Genomic DNA, 21840 nt, shown 5'->3' with positions numbered 1-21840 from the left:
GAGTTCTGAATACCCTGACTCTGAGGTATTCACGTTAAGGTAACACATGTTTAAGATCTTCCACGCTCATGCAAAAGCACCTGGACTTTGTTTAAAAAATAACGTGCTCGATGTTACAGTAGAGCGAAAATAAAATACGATACATATTGATAGGATTGACCAGTTCTTTTAAATATTTGAGAAAGTAAACAGAATTTTGAGCAAGCTTATAGTTACTAGTTATTAGTTATTAGGTTGGTGTATGTAACGTAATGTATACACTGTATGGGTCAAAGAGAAAACGTGCTTTGTTTTATCTGATAAACATAAAATATTAGTATGCATAAATTTGTTACAGTTCCACTATTATTATTATTATTATTATTATTAATAATAATAATAATTATTATATTATATTATATTATATTATATTATATTATATTATATTATATTATATTATATTATATTATATTATATTATATTATTTTTTTATTTATTTTACAAAAACAGCCATTTAATCAAGGAATTTACTAACTGGCAACCCTAACACTAGATGCCCACTGAGTAAATGTCTGAACTGAGAATAAGAGAGAAATGTATGATAAATCATTATGTCCCTGGCTATAACTTGACAACATTTTTCCCCAGAACAAAAAGTCAAATCAACATGCTGTGATCTACAGGTGAAGCAGTGCTGCTGGTCTGTACGTGTGTGTTGTGTGTTTCTGAGATGAGCTCATTCTTTTACCTGTGTTAGGTTCCCCGCTTGCTGCTTGGAGTCCAACGCTGACCTGACATGAGCACTCATTCAAACTGAAACATCCAAATCCAAATTCCACACACGAACTGATCAAAGAACTCAAGTCCAGATTTCCACACACTCACCAGCCCATAAGGCTCCTAAACTTCAGGTGAGACTGTGTATTCATGTGTGTGTGTGCGGTGTGAAGCATGTGAGGGCATGCTCACACACACACACACACACACACACACACACACTCTTGGAGAAGGAGGGCAGTCAGCTCTGAGGCTTTCAGGGTTGAACCACACTGCAGGCACACCCTTAAATAGTGCTGTGTGAAGCTGTGATGTAAAACTGATCTGGAATCAGTTCAGCTTTGTGTCTTTATACGGCTGTAAATGACAGCAGGTTTAAAATGCTGATCCTGGATCAGCATCAATGTGTGCTTAAGCTGGCCTTTTGTTTTTATGGCCCCAAGGAAAGAGTTCCACCCTGTACCATTTCCCCTACACCAACACATACCTCCCTCTTTCTCTCTCTCCCTCTCTCTCGCTCTCTCTCTCTCACTCGTGCTATGCCAGAATACCATCACAAAGTGCTTTCTATTCTTGCTCCCTCTCTTTTCCTTGATTTGTCTATTTTCTTCACATGCATGCCCCAAAATTTGGAAAGCCCCTCCTCTACATCCTCGAATTATTTCCGGAACAATCCAGCTATTTAAATACTAGGCTCATTATTGAGGTGTGTACAAGATTTTCCTAAACTTTCCTCTAACAGGAGACATAGGTTGAAGGCATATTTGAGGTCGAACAGGCTAACAAGCATAAAGCTCAACAATAAACACAGCTTCTATTAGTGTGGGTTATGTTTTTCACCACTGTAGCAAAATCACAAACCCCATGGCCATGCTTCACAGACCCCACTTTGAAAACCGCTGTGATGAGTTCATACACCAAAGGTTTGTAAATCTGAAACACAAGCTGTGTTATTCTTACATAAACGAGAGATGTCAAACTGCATTTGTTGCTCATTTCTAGCTTTCATTCGACTTGTGCAGTGTGTTTAAAAGTGTTTCTAGACCTCAGAAAATCGTATAACTTGCGCAACCTAAGAAAACACTACATGCAACTGATGAGTTTTTTGAATTGTTTATTATTTATTTTTTTATATTTTTTACCCACATTTTTCTTTTTTCTTCTTCTTCTTTTTATATAATTCACCCCAAAAAGTGGAGATAGTTTCAACAGAGGACCCCTCTATTGAAACTATCTCCACTTTTTGGGGTGAATTATATATATATATATATATATATATATATATATATATATATATATACATATATATATATATATATTAACTGGAGGAAAATTTGGGGTTCATTGCAATTAAATGCAGCTTTTTAATCTGTTGTCTTCATGTAAAGTTCAGAAAGCTTTATTCTGATCCTCTGCTGCTGTTATACATCACTCCACATTTACCTATTGGCTTTTATCCAGTTTATTATCCAGGCTTTTTTGTTTTATTCCTCTATGTTTCTTCATATTTTCTCACTGTGAGCACAAGAACCAGTTCAATTTTGCCTGGAAAGCAACATATTCATGTGTGTAGCTCGTCTCAAACAGAAAACACATTACGCATTAATTCTAGTATTTAAAATGCACTAACAATTAAAAAAAGCCTCAAGGCACTGTTCTTAGCAACATGCTTTATTCATTCTTCATTTCTGCTGCGTTCCTTCTAGTCCATGTGGTTTATAGCCAGTTTAGTGTTTAGTCTCTATTTCAGCTCTATGAGGAAATCTGCGACTTGTGTTTGTTTTGTCTGCCATTCCACTATGTGATATTCTCCCACCTCTTTCCATTTTCACATCTCTCCCTGTCTTTTCCTCCCTCTCTTCCTCCCTGACGTGGCATTGTGGTGTGTGTGTGTGTGTGTGATATGCAGAGCTTTACATATCCCAGAGCACTTTACACTCTCTTTGCTCTGTCCTTTCTCTCTCCTGCTCTCTCTCTCTCTCTCTCTCTCTCTGTGCCATAACTCCCTTTATTCATCTCTCTTTATCTTTTTTGCTGTTTTTCTCTTCATCTTGTTAGCCCTTCATTTCTAACTCCTGTACCTCTTGTTGTTGCTGATGCATCGAGATACGAGTACACCAAAAAATAAATAAAATTGCATCTTGAGTTGCATTAAACTCCATCATATTACTTTTTAACAAAAAGTGGAGCAATAATATATATATATATATATATATATATATATATATATATATATATATATATATATATATATATATATATATATCTTTAGTTTCATATCATTAGTAAACCAAATTTTATTTGTTTTTTTTGTATTATACTTTTTGTTTATTTTTATTTATTTTTTTATTTTTTATTTTGATTGTTTATTTAATTAATTATTTTTTTAAATTTGTTTTATTTTTTATTATACTTGTGCTCGGATCCATGCATTTCAAAAATCTTTTACTTTTGTGTCAGATTTATGTAAAGTTCAGGACATTTTGAGTATGACAACATTATTATTTAGTTACAGGATTTGCAGTATGTCTGTGTCTGCCTGTGTGTGTGTGTGTGTGCGCATCTACTTGTTGGCTTTACATTGCAACACACACCCTATATCAGGACAGTCAGCGCAAAAACACAGCACACACACACGCCTGGTGTTAAAGCCTTCCCATCCAATAACACAAAGGCACTATACAGGTCTCCAAAAGCAGATCCTCAATGCTCTCTTTCAAATGTAAAACGCTGGCTTATTAGGGAACTGCGCAGCTTCCTGGCTCCACAGGAGAGCCTGGTGAACAGGGCCGTATCAATGGCAAATTAGTGGCTGTTAAAAGTTTCCTTTAAATCTCTGTTAATAATTCAGTTATCTGTCCCATCCAGATTCCTCAGTGTCTATGAGTAATTATGAATTAATCTGTAACAACACTGCAACTTAGGGAAAGTATGTAGTTTGTAGTAAAGGGGTTAAAGATGCAGTTTGTACATAGCTATGTGATCAATATAAATACACCATAGAAAAGTTTACTGATAATATTACCGTACAAAGTTTTGCCATTGTTTACATTTTCCTAGCTTTTAAAATTCTTTCTGGCCTGTTGACTGACCCTTCAAAGCAATATCTGTGAAACTGATTCAAAGACTCTATACTAGTTTGACATTTCAATGTTATCAGCTGCAGAGCAGCATCTTCTTCTTCTTCTTCTTCTTCTTCATCATCATCATCATCATTATAACCACTGTCCCCATGCGTCTGGTAACAAATCATACACTTCTCTATGCTATCAGGCTTGATCTGCCTGCTCTGGTGCAGGTGGTTCAGCAGGTGGTTTGTACGACTAGCTGTCCTAATGAGAACCTTCCGGAAGTGCGTGGGATATTTCACGCTTGCTGGAGCTGCTAATGGGCTCGATGTGGCAGTGGGAGTGTTTATGCTCAATCCTGAGAGTCTGGAGCTGCAGTACAGCACTGACCAGCAACTATTGATCCCACACAAACATCAATGGTCTCTTGTGGTACAGACTGCAGAGTTCACGGGGACGGGGAAAAGCGTGTGTGTGTGTGCGGTTACAGCTTATATGCTCCGCTTACTGATTAAAATACAAACAACAATACACTCATTGTCTAATCAGAATCAGAAAGACTGTAAGAACGAAGGTCAAACAAATGAACAGTCCATGTAAAGACTTGCAGTACAGTGTGTATAGTATGTACAGGACATACAGCTGGAACAGTGCTGTAATTGCAATATATACATACATTACACTATATGTTATAGTCTATTCATTATCCAATACTATATTGAAGTCTAAGAGAAATTTAAGGCAGATTATTTTGGTCCATCTGAACGGATTTACTTTTTAATCCTCTAAAAATCATCTGCTCTTGTGTGTGAGGATATGAAGTCTGCTAAGCAATAAAAAAAACACACAGTCTGTTAGCATACACCATCACTTTCCTGTATCCAGGATGTTCATGTGGAAATTTCACAACATCTTCATGAACACGGTTTGCTACGTTTTTAGTTAGATAAGCTAAATTCCCTATTGCTGTATTGGAATTCAGTTAGCAAGCATGCTACATTGGAATAAACTGCTAGCATAGCAATACACCCAACAAGACTATAGCAAATATTAGCACAAAAGAACTGACTGAATAAGAAACTCTTCACTTTATCACTGCTACCAGTTCATACAATGCAAGCAAGAAAAGTTTGAAAGCGTGACTCAACAACTTTAATCAGACTATTTCTCTCACTTCATTCATAGCAGTACCTTATATGACTGATGAATGGTTCGGATAATATGAAATACTTACGTAGAATGTAACCCGAATTTTGTTTACTTTAGCTCTCTCGTTCTTTTCAGTCGGCTAATTCTGCCACTCTGGATCAGATCTCCTTAAATCTATTCAGACAGCATGCCCCGTGGCATCCACATATTCTCTGGAGGAAGCTGAAATATTCATTCCGATATGGAGGCTCTCTGGACTGACCTGTTGAGTTTGATCAGAACTCACATCAGACTTTCCCCATTAACGAGATGCTCTGTATGAGTTTCCTCTCTCACTTCCCGCCACATTTATAAAAGGATAAGTCTTCCCAGAAGCTGTAGGAGGTGAGAAGTGAATTTTCGAGTACAAGATCTGCTACAAAGACTGAAATTTGTGATTCGGTGTCTTGTTGCTAATAATGATCACAAGCTTGTAGAGCCTTTACTGGTTTTATAAAAATAAATAGTTTTAGGCTCATAGTCATTAACGCAGACTAAATCTTGTAAATCTTGTAAAGATCTCTTTACAGGTTCCTCTTGGGAGAAAAACCCACACAAATCCCTAGAAGCTTTCCCTATCAGAGAGGGCTCTGACTACAACCAAACGAAGCAAAGAACTCTCAATACACTGTTACTATACTGCGGTCACAGTTCAATTTGATTCACACTACTGGCTATGTGACTTTTTTGTAAGCCTATTTTCTAATTTCTGAATTATATACCATGCAAAAACTGCAGTTTTGTCTGTTATAAAAGCAGGAGCTCCAAGGTAAGCTAAAATGCCCAATTTCCACAGTTTCTTTACGAATAGACAGCAGTGGTGCGAGATATGAAGGATGAAAAGCACATATTTTAGTTTATGGGGCACTTCACAAATGCAGATGGTTACCGGTTATTGCTGCTCTCTAGGAACAAATCTGATCACATGACCAGTGTGTTCTATATATTTTAACCATATAGGTGGTGGAGACTGGGGCCTCTGGTGTTCAAACAGTGCAACTGAGGAAGAAGCCGCCTTTAGTTTTGTCACACAGACACTACAGCACAGTAAAATGCTTTCCTGACTTATCCATAACCCAGCTTTGGAAGCTGGGGTCTGAGCACAGGGTCAGCCATGATGCAGTGGCCCTAGAGCACAGAAGAGCCTTACTCAGGGACCCAAAGCTTAAAAATGACCTTCTATTCAACAACCCTTGAGCTACCACTGCTCCGAACCACATAATTAAATAAATGCTTAATTTTACATTGCACGTCGTCACATCTTTACACCCCAACTATCTAATGAATGCTTAACAGAAAACAAAATGCTTTTCCTCTGAGAGGGTAATGGATACCTATATATTTTTAGGAAAGGGTTTCTTAAGGGTTCTTTAGCTTCCTTTCCTAATGTGGTAACAAAACATACAGAAAGCATAATGAATTTCTGAACATTTAAGCTTCTAGCTGGGGAAAATCTCTCACACAAAGTCCTACACAGAACCCTTAAGGCTTTCCCGGATGAAAAACATAAAGAACGTTTAAATGTAAAGCCAAAATGCAACCTGTTCCTTCCTAAAAAGTATAGTTTGTGATTTTAATAATAGTTATCCATGCGTATTAAGTTAATAATCCGTGGCTTATAGTGCGGGGCTGTTATTATTCTTTATATTTAAGGGATACTATATAAGCGATGTTAAATATAGCTGAATTTAAGAGCAGTCTTAAAGTAAATGGAGGCAGCTTTAAAATATACATGACAGACTGGAGGAAATGGCTTCTGCCTCGCTTCACCCACTCGGTGTCATCCTTAACCGAAAAGCAACACGTTTCTCAGTATTAAAAGTTGGTACACTGTGTAAAGAAGGACCTGAGCATCATTTATCTTCAGGGAAAGTGCAATGTTTCACTGGGAATAGCGAATCCAAAAATATGCCTAGACAAATATTCTTTTGCGCTGAGGTGAAACACGTCCATTGCAGTCATGCTGACATTTAAAATCAGGAAATCTAGACTACTGTTCAGTAAAAGTCATGGAAATAAAATAACAGATCATATTAATAGGAAGGCATTGATTAATTTTCCATAACAGCAGCTCTGACAATAGTTTTTCTCTGCAAAGAAAATCACAGGGTTATGTTGATGCACTCATTAGCATAGCAACAACTTACACAAGCACTTGTATAGCGGAGGTTTTTACAAAATTATTGTTTTTACACGTTTTTAAGTTTTCTCTAAGGAGATATTTATTTTTTGGGAAGGATTATCCGAGGTCAGCGCTTTTTGCAAAGGAGATAACGCTGTCCCTTTATGGTTTCCTACACAGGAAAGTCTTCAAGATGGTTGTCTTTGTAGCTTCCTGTGTCAAGCTGCTTTTCATTTTTGTCTTTTTAGAGAAAAATAAACAACGGTTATTTAAATAAATAAACGGTTTCCCACTGCTATAACACATGTAATGTTAAGCATGTAGTTTATCTATAAATGATAGAGAGTATGAGGTGTTTACTAATGAATAAAGAAACTGCTGATAATGCTTCATTTCTGGCCACATTTCTGCGGCTCGACACGGATTAATTTCCCACAACAGCATGCTTCGTTTTATTTCTTAATCAGATTCGAATTCATTTTTGCCAAACTCGACATGAAATGCTTTTCGACTGTCTGTGTCGTAAACGCAGAATAAAAAAGAATAAAAGAGAACAAAAAATAAAGAATATAAATCAAAATATATTTTTTAAAAAAAGAAGAAAATATAAAATATATACTGAGAATAGAATTCCGATAAAATTTAAATTTTTAGAAAGTACCCTGTAAAATTTAACGCTTGGACAAGTAAATGTTTTTTTTTTTTTTGCCATGGAGAAAAAATTTGTTAAATATCTAAACAGGCGTGTTAAGTGTGTGAGACAGTTACATCTGCACAGTTTACACAGACGACCCTTTCAAACACACAGACTGAATGAAGGACAGCATCTTTCCTCCCCCCTGCATACCACACATTCTCTCAGGCAGATAATGACACACGCACACACACACACACACACACAAAGCTGGAACTAGTGGCTATTGTCCTGTGGCTTAGTGTGTTTGCATGCCAAAGACACACACACACACACACACAGTCTCCTGTGCTCACTGGCTGGCAGTCCCATTCACCTCACTAAGCATGCTTTACAGATGTGCCAGTTGTCAATAGCTTCAGAAGTAAATGAAGCTCGTAAATGGCTGCATTGCTACAAACAGGTAACACACTGAATCTGCTGTTGTTATTGTCCGTATCTCACCATTTTATCAAGTAGCTTTTTCTACTTTCAGAATAAATTGACACTGTCTCAAGCTTTCTATTTTTTTGAGGATGGAAGGGAGGATGGAACAGCCTGGCACTCTATCACTGTACCAAAAACAGTCTAAGATGAAATCTGACGACAGATAACACAGGCCGGGAAATAAAATTAATCTTACATGTGCAATATTTTGCATACAGAGTTTCAATAAACCCCCCACCCAAAAAAAAATAGAGCATCGGAAAATCATATTATCGCTCACTTCTAACCTCTTACATTACCTGCTTATTATTCAGATATTCGTCTCAAAGTGGATTATTCACCAAGGACTATGAATTATTCAGCAACTGTGGTCTAACTAATAGAAAGAAAAAAAAAACAGGTATGTAGTTTTGAGAGGGAGGGATGTCTTGACAGGCTGAGAGGTCGTGTGAGTTTACAAATTGAGATGAGAATGACCTATTATACATCTTTTCCATGTATTGGCAAAAGGTGTTAAAAATGATTTGAAGGTGTTAGAAATGTCCTGAATCTCTTATTACACCCAGGCATGTGCACACACACACACACACACTTGCATTAACACTCACACACACACACTCGCATTCACACTCACACACACACACACACACACTTCTAATTAGAGCAAGTTAATAATCAGAACAAAAATAATGTAAACACTGTTAAGTTCCTAAAAATGCTGTAATCAAAATAGTCAGTTGCAAATTAGTGACCGGAAATATAACTACAGAGATAAAAACAATCATGAATCTGAAATGTCAGAGCAAAGCCAGATTGGAGGTCACCTGCTTTCAAGAGCATCGGTCTCTTTATTACTACAACAGCGCCCTCTACTGAGTCGCCTGTGGCATGACCTGCTGAACCTCAGAAGTCATTTTTCAACAAATCACATGGGCAGTTAGAGAAAAACCTCTGCTGCTCTAGCTGTAAGAAAATGTGGGTATGATGTCACTGGTATTTCTCTGACTGCCAATACCTACAACACCAAAATAACAGTTTTCTATAAATAACTACTGAAAACACCAGCCGCTGCATTTCATCTCCACCCGATGCGCTCTTGCTCCTTATCTTCTTCTCTTTGGCCTCACAGTCACGTGTACTAATCATCTGACTAATCACACGTTTAAAGGACGTGTCTCTGCTGCCTCCTGAGCTATCGAGGCTTTTGAGCCACTTGTCCCACTGCTGGATTGTTTCAAGAGTGACACCATGCTCCAGCAGTGATAAATGGGATATGACAAAGTATCAGCTTAACTGTAATATGAGCAAGCCACACACACACACACACACACACACACACACCGATACCCAAACAGCTCCAGAGAGGGATATAAGAAGACAGCTGAAAGTTCACACTCTGATGACAGCACCATCTGTAACTGGCTAGTCTTTCACATCATATTGCATATACTTTCTCTGCTGCTAGGTGTGTGTGTGTGTGTGTGTGGGTGTGTGTGTGTGTTAAATTCCCTCTCCAACCGCTACCAAATGGACCTAAACATTCCAAACCCTTATACCAACTGCAAGGCCGTCTCTGGGACTAATACCTCAGCAGAATTTCAATGTTTTCATCTGAGTAAAACATCTGTTTCCTGAAAAGTTTGTAACTGAAACAGAAATAGCTTCCACCACTGACCTGCTTACACAGAGCATCATTCAAATAAAACCCTGTAGCAGGCAGCATTAGGTAGCTTGCTAAGCAATCATAATAAAGCAGAGATGTCACAGATGCCTGATGCATATAAATTTCTTTCCTTTCTTGCATGTCAAATTTCTTTAAAATGAACAACATTAATTTTGCTTACTATAACTTATTTCCAAAAGAGGTAGACCCCAAACTGTGCTCCTGTTAGCTGTTAAACTAGCCCCTACTGTGCACAATAAGACCTGGACTCACGTTCATGGAGTTGGTCTTTCCCAGGTTCCTGTTGTGGTTCTCCTGCTGCTCCCTGAACTGCAAACCCGCCAGGTGCCTCTCGAGTGCCGCCCAGTCCATGGTGGGAAGCTGGCTCTCCTCCACCACACTGTCCTCTTTGTAACCCCCGAGGCGATAACACCCCTCAATCCCCATACCTCCAACTCCCAGGCCACCTTCACCACCACCTCCGGCTGTGCCAGGGCTCTTGGGACTGGCCTTGGCCTGGGCTTTCCGGGGCAGGATCAGATTGCCATTCTGCTTGAGTTCCTCTGACGCAGTGACCGGGGAACTCTTGACTTCCTGGAGTTCCTCAGCCAGACTGCGGCCGTTTACTGCCTTCCGCAAGGTTCTGTCCTGGCCATTCTGGTTGTCAGCATCGTATTCGCTTTCCCAGTCCTCAATGACGCGCTTCTTGAACTGCTGGAATTCCTCGTCCTCTTCGTCGTAGTCATCCAGGGCGGCCAGCTCCAGGCTTGGTGAGGACTTGCATTCTGAGCATGGGGTCACCTTGTTGGAGTTCGAGTTGGACTCGGAGCCTGAGCGGCTTGAAGCGTCGCTCGCCAAGTCCATACCGTCCTCCCGGTAATCCTGAGAAAGACACAGGAAATAAAGAGAATGAATTTCAGGAGCTTACCTTCCATACTACATGCCAGATATTCTTCAAAGCATAGAATACAGGACACACACCAAATCACTCACATGGTTGTTGTTAAAGATCTCTACATAGATATGTTCACCAACTGCACCTCCGAATAACAAACACGAAATCCAGTCACGTGACAGATATAAAAATCAGAGAAAAACACAAGCGATATTTTTGAAGATAGCCGGAAAGAGGGGGATCTAGAAAAGTGTGCACACATGTAGATTAGTGACCTCAGTGCTACAGTTCAAACACAATGCGAAGCTTCCTGCCACAGAGAGCCTTCCTTCCTGTATGTGCTCTTGGCAAGATGACGTGCACTGGCCTCAGTGACTCCATTCTCTCTGTTTTGTGTCTGCTGATGTCTCCATGGACAGACAAGACCATGAGCGTTTGCACAACTCTTAATAAAGAGCTCCTAATGGATGACACACTGACTCTGGCATCCTCTTCTATTGCGTAGGCCAAATAACATCCATTCTACTTGCTCAATTAGACTTCAATTCCACCAATTAGAGCTTGGAATTCAGGAAATCTTCTCAGTCAGTTAGTTTTAAGACCTCCATAAAGATATATGAGCAAATATAAATTGCAAATAGGATTACTCTCTGGAATTATCAGAAGTTCGTCAAGCCAACGAGCTTTCGTGGTTTATCCATAAGCTGGCATTACTGGGCGTTTTTGTAGAGACACCAGTGCTAGTTTATTTTCAGAGGCATGTAATTACACGTTTAAGTACAACCACATGTGAAAATAGATACAGTACCTAATCATTTGAATAGAGCAGGCTAAAACAGGAGCTGTTTTAGAGAGAACAGCAGGATAGCATCTGAACATCCTCCTTCAGAGTGTCTCGGCGTCTCCCACATATGCAGTGTTAGGTCCGTTCGAATCAAACCCTGGTGCGTTTTCACTCTCTCCGCGGCAGGTGAGAACATAGCAGTCGCACTCAGGAGGAGATCGAATCAACCTGTCTGAGAACAGTGGTCCAGTTCAAGTGAACTCTAGTGCAGTTCCATTACAGCGAGAAAGTGACGTGACCTTGAATCGACGCTGACTGCAGGAAATGAACCATCCCTGCTGAGTAATTTGGGTTGCATGCAGGATTTTTTTGTAGATCCGAACCGCTAAACTGACCTGACCTACAGCAGGTACCTGAGGTTTCCCCTTAAATATTTTTGAATACATTAGAAATTTTTTTTACATGTATTCTCAACCATATTTAGGTGCAGATAAGGACAGGTGCGACATTAAATAACAGTAACTATCACAAGCTTGTCCGAGCATAACTCGTAGTTTACATTAGTTCATTGCATTACCCGTTCACTTTAATAACGCTTCAGAGGGTGTCAGTCTTTTTCATTTGACAGAAAGTCAATTCAAGGAATTCATACTCTTCATTCAATCTGCTTCAAAATGGTAGACACTACTGTATATCCTCACATTTATTTCTCATGCAGTGTAAGACACCCTGCTGTTCAGTTTGAGTGTTTCTTTTTTATCTTATTGATTCATAAAATACACGTCTACCTCTTCCCATCTGAAAGGAATCTCATTTTCTTTCAGCCGTAACGGTCCCACTCTTCTGATTAAAGTGTATCCATGCAGAATTGAGTTTTAAGTCAAATTATTAACGTTATTAGGCTCCAAGTAAAATAGCTAATGATTAAGAAATCAGAACAGCACTCTAACCTTGACTTGAGTTTCACACTGTGACAACATTTGTCGTTTATTGCATTGTGATGCATTAGAAAGCTAATGAGAAACTCGGTTAAGTTTACACACTTTGAGAAACAAACTTGCCATGACCTTGATGGCTTCACGAGGCGTTACCATTACCAACGACAAATAAATACAGCTCTGGAAAAAAATAAATAAATAAGAGACCACTGCCCAATCTCCAGATTTGAACCCTATTGAAAACCTCTGGAATGTCATCAAGAGGAAGATGGATGGTCACAAACCACCAAGCAAAGCTGAGCTGTTTGCTTTTTTTTGCAAAAAGAGTGGTATAAAGTTTAAAGTTTTCCATTAAAAATAGGACCTGAAGTGACCGGACACTGCTCCTGTTTTTTAGCTCATCAATTTTAATTTATATAGTCTTTAGATAGCTTTTTCTTTCTCGAATAAGAATGACATCAGACCAAAAAACTGCTCTGTATGCCTTGTGTCAGCAAATGTTGAATCCAGTTCAGCATCTGCAGCACTAATACAATTTGCCACTCGGGCACAAGGAGTGTCTGAAACCCACAGACTGCACACGGCTTCCATTAAAATGTTTTATAATAATAATATAATAATAATTAAGAAATTGGCATGTGTACAGAGTTAATATTAGGCAGACAGGGCGAAAAAAAAGTGCCTAAGCAATGCGTATATTAATGACTCTATAATCGGATGTTGGTATATATATATATATATATATAGCATTAAACAATCCTGACTGTCAATCAAGTTTGTTCATTAGAATATTAAGCCACACCCACTGGGTCAGTTAAATCTGCCAATTCAGATGTATTATTCTATTATTTTAAATCTCTTTGAAACATTTCTGAATGTTTAATAGATTAGTTTAAGTGTGGAAAGAGCACTAGTGTGTGTGTGTGTGTGTGTGTGTGTGTGTGCATGACAGAGAGAAGCACATATCAGCATTTCATTCATTTATGCCTTCAAATGGTCCATAAGTGAGTGATGTGTGATAGACGGAAGTCTCTGTATTCATGGCGTGTAAGTAGAACGCCATGTGTATTTGAACCATGAACAGTTTAAAATGTCGCAACCCACTAGAAAAGCAAAAGATTTTGCTATTTCATCAAAATTTGTGGTGTAATTTTCAACCTGTGGAAAGGGTGTGGCCCATGAGCTGAGTGTGAAAAGGCTGTAGGTTGACATAATACATTTTTTTGTAATATTATTTGATAACTTGTGCTAAAAGAGTACTACTTGTAGGCATTTTTTTTACACTACACTGTCTGGAACTAAAACTCAACACTTGTAGGTGTTAATTAGTCAGTGTGAACTTCAGGTTTTGTGCAGTTATTTTGGCAGACAGGAGTGCAAGGAATAAAACCTTCATTTCTCCGATCCTAGATGTTATCACACCCCGTTCATGACATCTTGTATCCCTACTGGCATGATAATTTGTGAAGAGAATATCATTCTTACTAGAGATACATTTAGGAAATATTAACAGTGTTCACTTTATAGACCGATCTGGTTTCATCAAGATGCAAGGAGATGGCATACAGAGCTTGTTCTTTTCATGTATGCGCACTTCCTTATGGTGATCTATTGATCTGCTCAAGCTCTATTGATTATTCACCTTCACTTCGGTATTGATTCACACTGAGATCACATTAGTCTCCATCTCTAGTGAGGTCGAAAAAAAAAACCTGCCTGAGTTTGATAAAGATGGCACCTTTTTGTGCCTTAATATAAACCATCATAACTTCCTAGACGAGCAATTCTGATCTGAATGGCTTGCTGTATAAACCTCTAATTCGACGGTTTCAGAAAGAAGTTCATGCTGAATAGTTTTTTATACTTTTTATACTACAGCTGTATGATTTTAGCAGCATGATTGAGCAAGTTGAAAAGAAACCACCAGGCAGGCCATTATACACACTGAGCTCCAGAGTTATCTATTAAATCTAAGCCCATAACGGAAAGAATGATCCAATGAGATCTTCTTGTGCTTGTCATTTAACTTTAGCCTTGTTTTTATTTCCACATACGGCAGTACTGTTATTATTCACATGTTGCTTAATCCTAACCTATTTCTATCTTTCAGATGAAAACATTTGATTGCATTAAATTATCAATGTGCTAGAGATCATGGGAACAAGATACAACTGACCAAACAATCTTTAATATTACTCAGAAGAGGTCTATATATATTGTACTTAGGCAAAGCTAACTACATGCTTCAGACTAAACCTTCTGTAAAAAGGTGATGCTAACCAGCTGTTTAATGATGTAGTTAGCAGAATATCTGGCTTTTGAGAGCTACCACATCCCCACGTTTTAATAAAGTGCAATTAAATTATGAGCTTAAACGTATCTATCATGAAAGCTATTACTCCAAATCTCCAACACACAAGAATTTAACTTGTAATTCATCTGGAAAGAGGTTAAATGGGAAACCCCACTAGGGCTACTAAGCCGGGGTATCCGTCCTTGGACAGAAAGGAAGTCTATATAATCATCTCCCTTTCTCATATGTTTCTTCCCTGGCTGTGATTCACATCTCAAGACTCCGGTGTCATGTTGTGTTTCCACAAGCGTGAATCACAAATTAGGGGGTTTTCCCATCATTAGGTTCAGCTAATGATGCCCCTAGCATGGGCAGTGGAACGTCTTTATGACTGAATAACAAGAGCAGCCAACAAAACACTTTACTGGGAGTAATGCATCATCTTGTTCTTTGTTTAGAAGTTTATGCATTATGCATGTTGCTGCATTGATTTATCTAAGGTTTAGTGTTTCGTTGATATATAGCCAACTGAACATATTAGTAAAGTTGACTTACTCTGCTAGAGGTAATGTATAATAGTGTATGAATATAATACATTCCACAGAAAGAAGACAGTAAATAAATGTATATGAGAGTCGTGTTCATTTAACTTATTTATTGCAGTTGTAGTTACTGGCCTTGTACCAAACATTATGTGTAAAATATTATTAACTGAAAACTAAACTCATGGCAAATAAATACAAGCCTAAAACATGCTGGCAAAGCAGTCTTTAAATGATTTTGTCTAAATTAGAATGAATTCACATCCATCATATGGCTCATGATTAATAAGGGATATACTGAGCAACCCAGGGACCGGAGTATAAATGACCTGGGAATGGGTCAAAGCGATTCTTTGGTTAATTAATGCAACCTAGCACACGTTCTGCTATATATTAACCTAGCACTGGGTTTCAGAAATAACTCCATTTTAATGGCTTCCATTTTGCTCTGATTTATTAGCCTGTGTGACCGTGCATTGCAGAAGTACGGCTGTACATTGCACTTCCTCGATAAATCTATACCACACTCGTGTGCATTGAGAAATGATCCAAAAGGATCGAGGTTCGAGGTGCAGAAAGCTGGAGGGGGTGGGGGGGGGGGTGGAACAACCGCGGGAATCCTCGTTAAACGCGCGCTCGCGCTGCCTCTTAAACGGGCAACGGCGTCTTGTGCGCGTGATGTGGTGAGATAAGAACACAACACCGGCTCTCGCGCTGTGCCTTAAGGCTTTATGCAGTATTAATTACCATGTTCAATGTTATCTCGCGCACCAAGTTTCTTCATTTCGGATGATAAGTGTGTGGTTTATATATGCGTCTTATTTGAAGCGGTTTACAGAAAGAAAGAAGAATAGCAACTTGGGCGGGGATCCGGTGGGACCCACTCTGGTTTGTCGTTTTGGATTAAGCTGGCAGTGCGCTCATTTAGCGCCCCACACACACGCACGCGCGCGCGCACACACACACGCACGCACGCACGCACACACACACACACACACGCACCCCCGCGCGTCAGATCCGGCAAACCTCGCTCGCAGACTAACAGCTGATCGACTCATTCAAAGCTAGCCGTTTATCACGTCTCTAGAACTGCACGTTAGATGCAAAATGCACGCGAATCAGAAAAACGTTACAGAATACACACACACACACACGCACGCGCGCGCGCACAAATCCCTAATGAATTCCTGTACGAAATGTCATCACTGATTGTATGCATGAAATGTGTGATACTGTGGAGATGCGTTGATTAATACATTGCTGAAATTAGGATGCGATCGACTCACACACACACACACACACACACTCCCAAATGATGTCATGTTCCATAAAAAGTACTGCGAGAAACCAGAGATCCCGGTGACAGCGAAAAAACTTAAACACACACACACACACACGTACTACCAAACACTGTTCAGTATCAGTACCATGGCTGAGCATTATAATGTACTATTTAGTGCAGTACTAGGGTATGCGGTTTGAGAGCGCGCGCAGCATAAAGCATTAAGCCCAAACCCTTCCACGCCTGTTATTAGAACAGACACGGGCTCGGCTGTTTAACCGATAAACCGCTCAATACAGCTGACTCGCTGTCATGTCTTCCTTCCGAACAGTCGGAACTCACACTAAGGCAGGGTTACACGTCTGCAGCTCACGTCCACGACCGCCGGCTAACATGAATCCGTGTTACTTACTGTCATCTTCACCGCCTCGCTTTCCCTCAAGACATTGTCTGTGAGCCCGGCGCCGTGGGTGTTGCTCAGATACTGCTCAAAGTTAAAGAGACAACAGGAGACGGACAAGGACACTCCGGAGGAGGATGAGGAGGAGTGGGAGACTCCGGAGACTGCTAGTCCGCTATAGAAGAAGAAGAAGAAGCCGGCAAGAAGCGGTGAGTGTGCGCGGTGTAATTCATCGCTCGGTTAGGTGGGAGCAGGAGAGGCAAAAAATAGCCGAGATGGAAATGCTCCAGCTTTCAGTGAGCCACGTCTCTCTCTCTCTCTCTCTGCTTCCTTTAGTCTCTCTCTCTCTCTCTCTCTCTGCTTCCTTTAGTCTCTCTCTCTCTCTCTCTCTCTCTCTCTCTCTCTCTCCCTGTTTCCTTTAGTCTCTCTCTCTCTCTCTCTCTCTCTCTCTCTCTCTCTCTGCTTCCTTTAGTCTCTCTCTCTCTCTCTCTCTCTCTCTCTCTCTCTCTCTCTCTGCTTCCTTTAGTCTCTCTCTCTCTCTCTCTCTCTCTCTCCCTGTTTCCTTTAGTCTCTCTCTCTCTCTCTCTCTCTCTCTCTCTCTCTCTCTCTCTCTCTCCCTGTTTCCTTTAGTCTCTCTCTCTCTGTTTCCTTCTCTCTCTCTCTCTCTCTCTCTCTCTCTCTCTCTCTCACACACACACACACACACACACACACACACTATTTCCTCCATAGTTGCTCCATAAAAAATAAAACCTTATAGAAGAGTTTAAGTCTATAGAGTCCGTCTTTTTTACTTCACATAAGTAGTATATTAGGCAGCAACTGGGGTGACATCAAGAACCGGAAGCATGTGTGTTAAATAACGTTGCTGTTGGACATCTGTAGTTGTTCTGATCGATGTACACGGTGATTTATACACGGGTGTCTTAACAGTGAACACACGGTTCACACAGAATATATATATTCCATGCATACTGCATGCACCTCATTTCAATACAAACTGATTGCATTGACCTTTACTTGGTCACACCAACTTTCCCTTGATCATTAGAAGGCTAGGTTACATGACCGTAACATACTGTATTTGGAGACTGTGGTAGGAAGTCAAAATCCTCAGGAAGCCTTGTCTACATTTTATTGTTCTGCAACTTAAACTTGGCCAATACTTGATTTTGCTTTGGTTTCTGGGGGAGATAGACACTTCCTGGAGTGCCTTTGCACTGAAGAAACATTTAATTTATCCCATATTACACGGAATATTATGTAATCTTTACAGTTTATTACAGGGGCTTGTTTCTACTGGTCATTTAAGGCACAATCTTTCTAGATGCAAGTGCAATCAATAAATATTACTGACATGACTGATTTGGAAAGACTTAATCATCTGGACAGTCCAGTAATAATCACATTACTTCAACTCCCCATGTTACACCAGTACAATCGGAATAGGGTTTATGACAAACCCATTTAAGACACACACAGAGGTCATAGCTATTTTAGGACATAATTATGCAAACACCACCATATGACAACAAAACCCTGTTTGAGCAACACCCCAGTGTTTGTCACTGGGCTGGTATCCTCCAGGATCCAACTATAATTTATTTAGCATGGGAAAGTAAATGAAAATGTAACCCTTTGGATACATGTATACTTGTCAGCTCCATGCCTATGGATTAGTTTCAACATAGTTACTGAATAACATGCTTTAACATGAATGAGCAAACAATAAGCTAAGGCAAGACACTGCTACTGAACAGGGTATGTTTTTTTTTTAACAATACAGTCTAGGCTTTGGATGATGTTGAAATTAATGGTGAATGAAATGCTTGTTACACTATTTATTAAGATATACTATACATACACTAAAAACAAAAAGACTTCACTGAAAGATCAGTGTGATGGAGGATCATTCACAATATTGCCAAACGTTTTTGGACACCCTTCCAAATCATTGAATTCAGGTGATGTTTTTCAGGGGTTGGGCTCGGCCCCTTAGTTCCAGTGAAAGGAACTCTTAATGCTTCAGCATACCAAAACATTTTGGATAATTTCATGCTCCCACCTTTTTGGGAACAGTTTGGAGATGACCCCTTCCTGTTCCAAGATGACTGCACACCAGTGCAGAGTCTGTGAGCCAGGCCTTCTCGTCCAACATCAGTGCCTGACCTCACAAATGTGCTTCTAGAGGAGTGGTCAAAGATTCCCATTAACACACTCCTAAACCTTGTGGGAAGCCTTCCCAGAAGAGTTGAAGCTGTAAAGGGTGGGTCAGCTCCATATTAAATTCATGTTCATGTAAAGGCAGATGTCCCAGTTTTGGCCTGTGTCGCAGATGTCTCACAGTCTCCGCTCTAATTCATCCCAAAGGTGTTCTTTCAGGTTGAGGTCAGGACTCTGTGCAGGCCAGTCAAGTTCCTCCACACCAAACTCTCTCATCCATGTCTTTATGCTTTGTGCACTGGTGAGCAGTCATGTTGGAACAGGAAGGGGTCATCCCCAAACTGTTCCCACAAAGTTAGGAGCATGACATTGTCCAAAATGTCTTGGTATGCTGAAGCATTAAGAGTTCCTTTCACTGGAACTAAGGGGCCAATACCAACCCCTGAATTCAATGATTTGGAGGGGTGTCCCAAAACTTTTGGCAATATAGTGTAAGTGGATATCAGAGGCTCTGAAAACGCCTGATCCAACTCATCAGCTAGTTATCAAGCTCTTCACAAGCTGGATCAGATGTGTCAGGAACAGGCAGACTCTCAGTTGAGAGACATTGTCTTGAATAAGTTTTAAAGCCACATTTCATTCACTTTCCCTTCTGAAATATATTCAAAAAATGAAGACAGACCACTGAAGGTACCACCAGAGTGACTTTCTCCCAGGCAGAGCACTCCCTCGCTCCCATCCTCCACTCCCTACCAGTTTTTCTCCTTTTCAATTTAATTCAGTTCACTAGGTTTAATTCAATTCAATTAGATTTACTGACATGACTATATCAAGTGCAATATTACCTGAGCACAGAAGAGTGAGAGTTTAAAGTCCATTTGTAGCTGAACCTGAATCTAAAGTCATTTTAGTGGCCTTCTGTGCTGCAAAGGGATAGATGTCAGGAAAAATCCTCAGCAGTCTGTACTCACTGACCTCGTAGGTGGCGAGCAGCACATAAAAATAAATAAATAAATAAACGCTGTTGTCGTATTAAGAAAGCGGCTGGAGTGTTCAGAGCAAGGTGTTTCCTAGCCATTTCATATCTCAATATGCACTGGAGCGCATTATACAGATCACGCCGGTACTATAATCAGTACTATTATTCTGTGGTATGCACCATGTCATTTTTCTACCAATGTTCCACCATTTTCAGCAGCACCAGGTCTACAGTGTGCACATCCAGCAAGAACAGCTCTTTCGGACAAGCACTCTGCAGGGAACAGCTGGTAACATTTCAATCATTTAGAGCAAATATGAATACTTAAATGCACTTCCTTTACTGCAGTTACATTCACACTGGTGGGCAGCAGAGCAGAACTCGCTACCTTAGAGCACTGGTCTATTTTAATAACCAATCCACAGGTAAATAAATAAACTGTTAGACTATTATAATTAGTGCGCATCACACCGAAGGAACCTCTGTGGAGACGGCGTTAGAGGGAAAAGGGTTGGAAAGAACAGCGAAACAGAGGCCAGGAGCTTCGGTAAACCATGGATTTTGAAAGCTTCAGTGTAAAGATGCTGCAATGTGTTTAAGCGTACACCAAAAAATAAAAAATAAATGATGGCGTGTTCTGAAAAAGATAAAGAAAAGGAAGTATTGTGATACAGAGACAAAGTTTTCCCTCTTTGCATTTATACTAATGCTTCATTAAAAAAAAATATATATATATATATATATATATATATATATATATATATATATATATATATATATATATATATATATATATATATATATAGAAACAAGAACAGCAAGACATCAAATAGAGGGTCAGTAAACATGGGTCAGGCATAGAAAAATGAAGATATTCAAAATAAAACAGAACCAAGAGAAGAGTATTGAGGTCAGGCCTTCAAAAGAATTTATGGAGCCAGTCAGCGTTTATATTTAAAAAAGAAAAAAGAAAGAATAGAAATCTAATTTAAAAAGCAATGTGATAAAGCACCAGGACTTAGATAAAAGCTTTCTAAAGGTTCAACCGTCTTAGAAAATGGGTTCCTCAATGATTCTTTTCATAACTAAAGTGATTGTCGAACACTAATATGGAAACCTTCTGCTATGAGCTCTTACACAGTAGCTGTTCCCCCAAGAAGGACAAACTGATGTGGGTGAAGACATAACTTTCTTTCAACAAGTGTTGTTTGGTGCTTATACCTGAACTACTTATCACATTAAAAAAAACTGTAAATTGAACATATCTAGGTGAGATAAAAGTGTGGGAGGATGGTTAAGCTGAGAAAAGAAACTGTGCATTCTTAAGGAGGTGCACTATATACTGTACAGTACACTGTATAGCCTATTTAATATTGTATGTCACAGATTCTCCCTCTCAGCACACAACTGCTTTTATTTCATGTGCATTGCCATGTGTCTGTTTTTGTTTTTGGTCTCTGTGTCCCTGTCATTGCTCTATTGTGTTCATTTTATGATCAGTCCTTACATCAGACTGTCTGTTTATATAATTCTCATTGTGCATTTCTAGTTTTCCGTCCAAGCCTCGTTTCCCCCCAGTGCTTTATTTTCTAGTTTTAGGCTTTCTGGATTTGACTCTCACTTGCTCTTTTGATTATTATAATGGAT

The 21840-nt window shown here is 39.4% G+C and overlaps 1 protein-coding gene across 4 annotated transcripts in view; it reads right to left on the bottom strand.

Moving 5' to 3' along the window:
- Positions 1-21840, bottom strand: part of schip1 (schwannomin interacting protein 1) — a 270203-nt gene that overhangs the window by 41606 nt on the left and 206757 nt on the right. Inside the window, exons 1-2 of one of the 4 annotated variants that reach the window (XM_058418426.1) lie at positions 17064-17359; positions 10191-10799 (exon numbers count right to left, since the gene is read on the bottom strand). In XM_058418426.1, coding sequence (XP_058274409.1) covers positions 10191-10799; positions 17064-17069 — 615 coding nt within the window. In that variant the 5' untranslated portion in view covers positions 17070-17359. Of the gene's footprint in view, positions 1-727; positions 963-10190; positions 10800-17063; positions 17360-21840 lie in introns of those variants that run through there. The other 3 variants (XM_058418425.1, XM_058418427.1, XM_058418429.1) reach the window with 3 other exon arrangements.

Source organism: Hemibagrus wyckioides, linkage group LG20 (genome assembly GCF_019097595.1).
Source record: "Hemibagrus wyckioides isolate EC202008001 linkage group LG20, SWU_Hwy_1.0, whole genome shotgun sequence".
Lineage (NCBI taxonomy): Eukaryota > Metazoa > Chordata > Actinopteri > Siluriformes > Bagridae > Hemibagrus > Hemibagrus wyckioides.
Note: the sequence above shows the minus strand (reverse complement) of the source record. Positions and strands in the feature narration are given on the sequence as shown.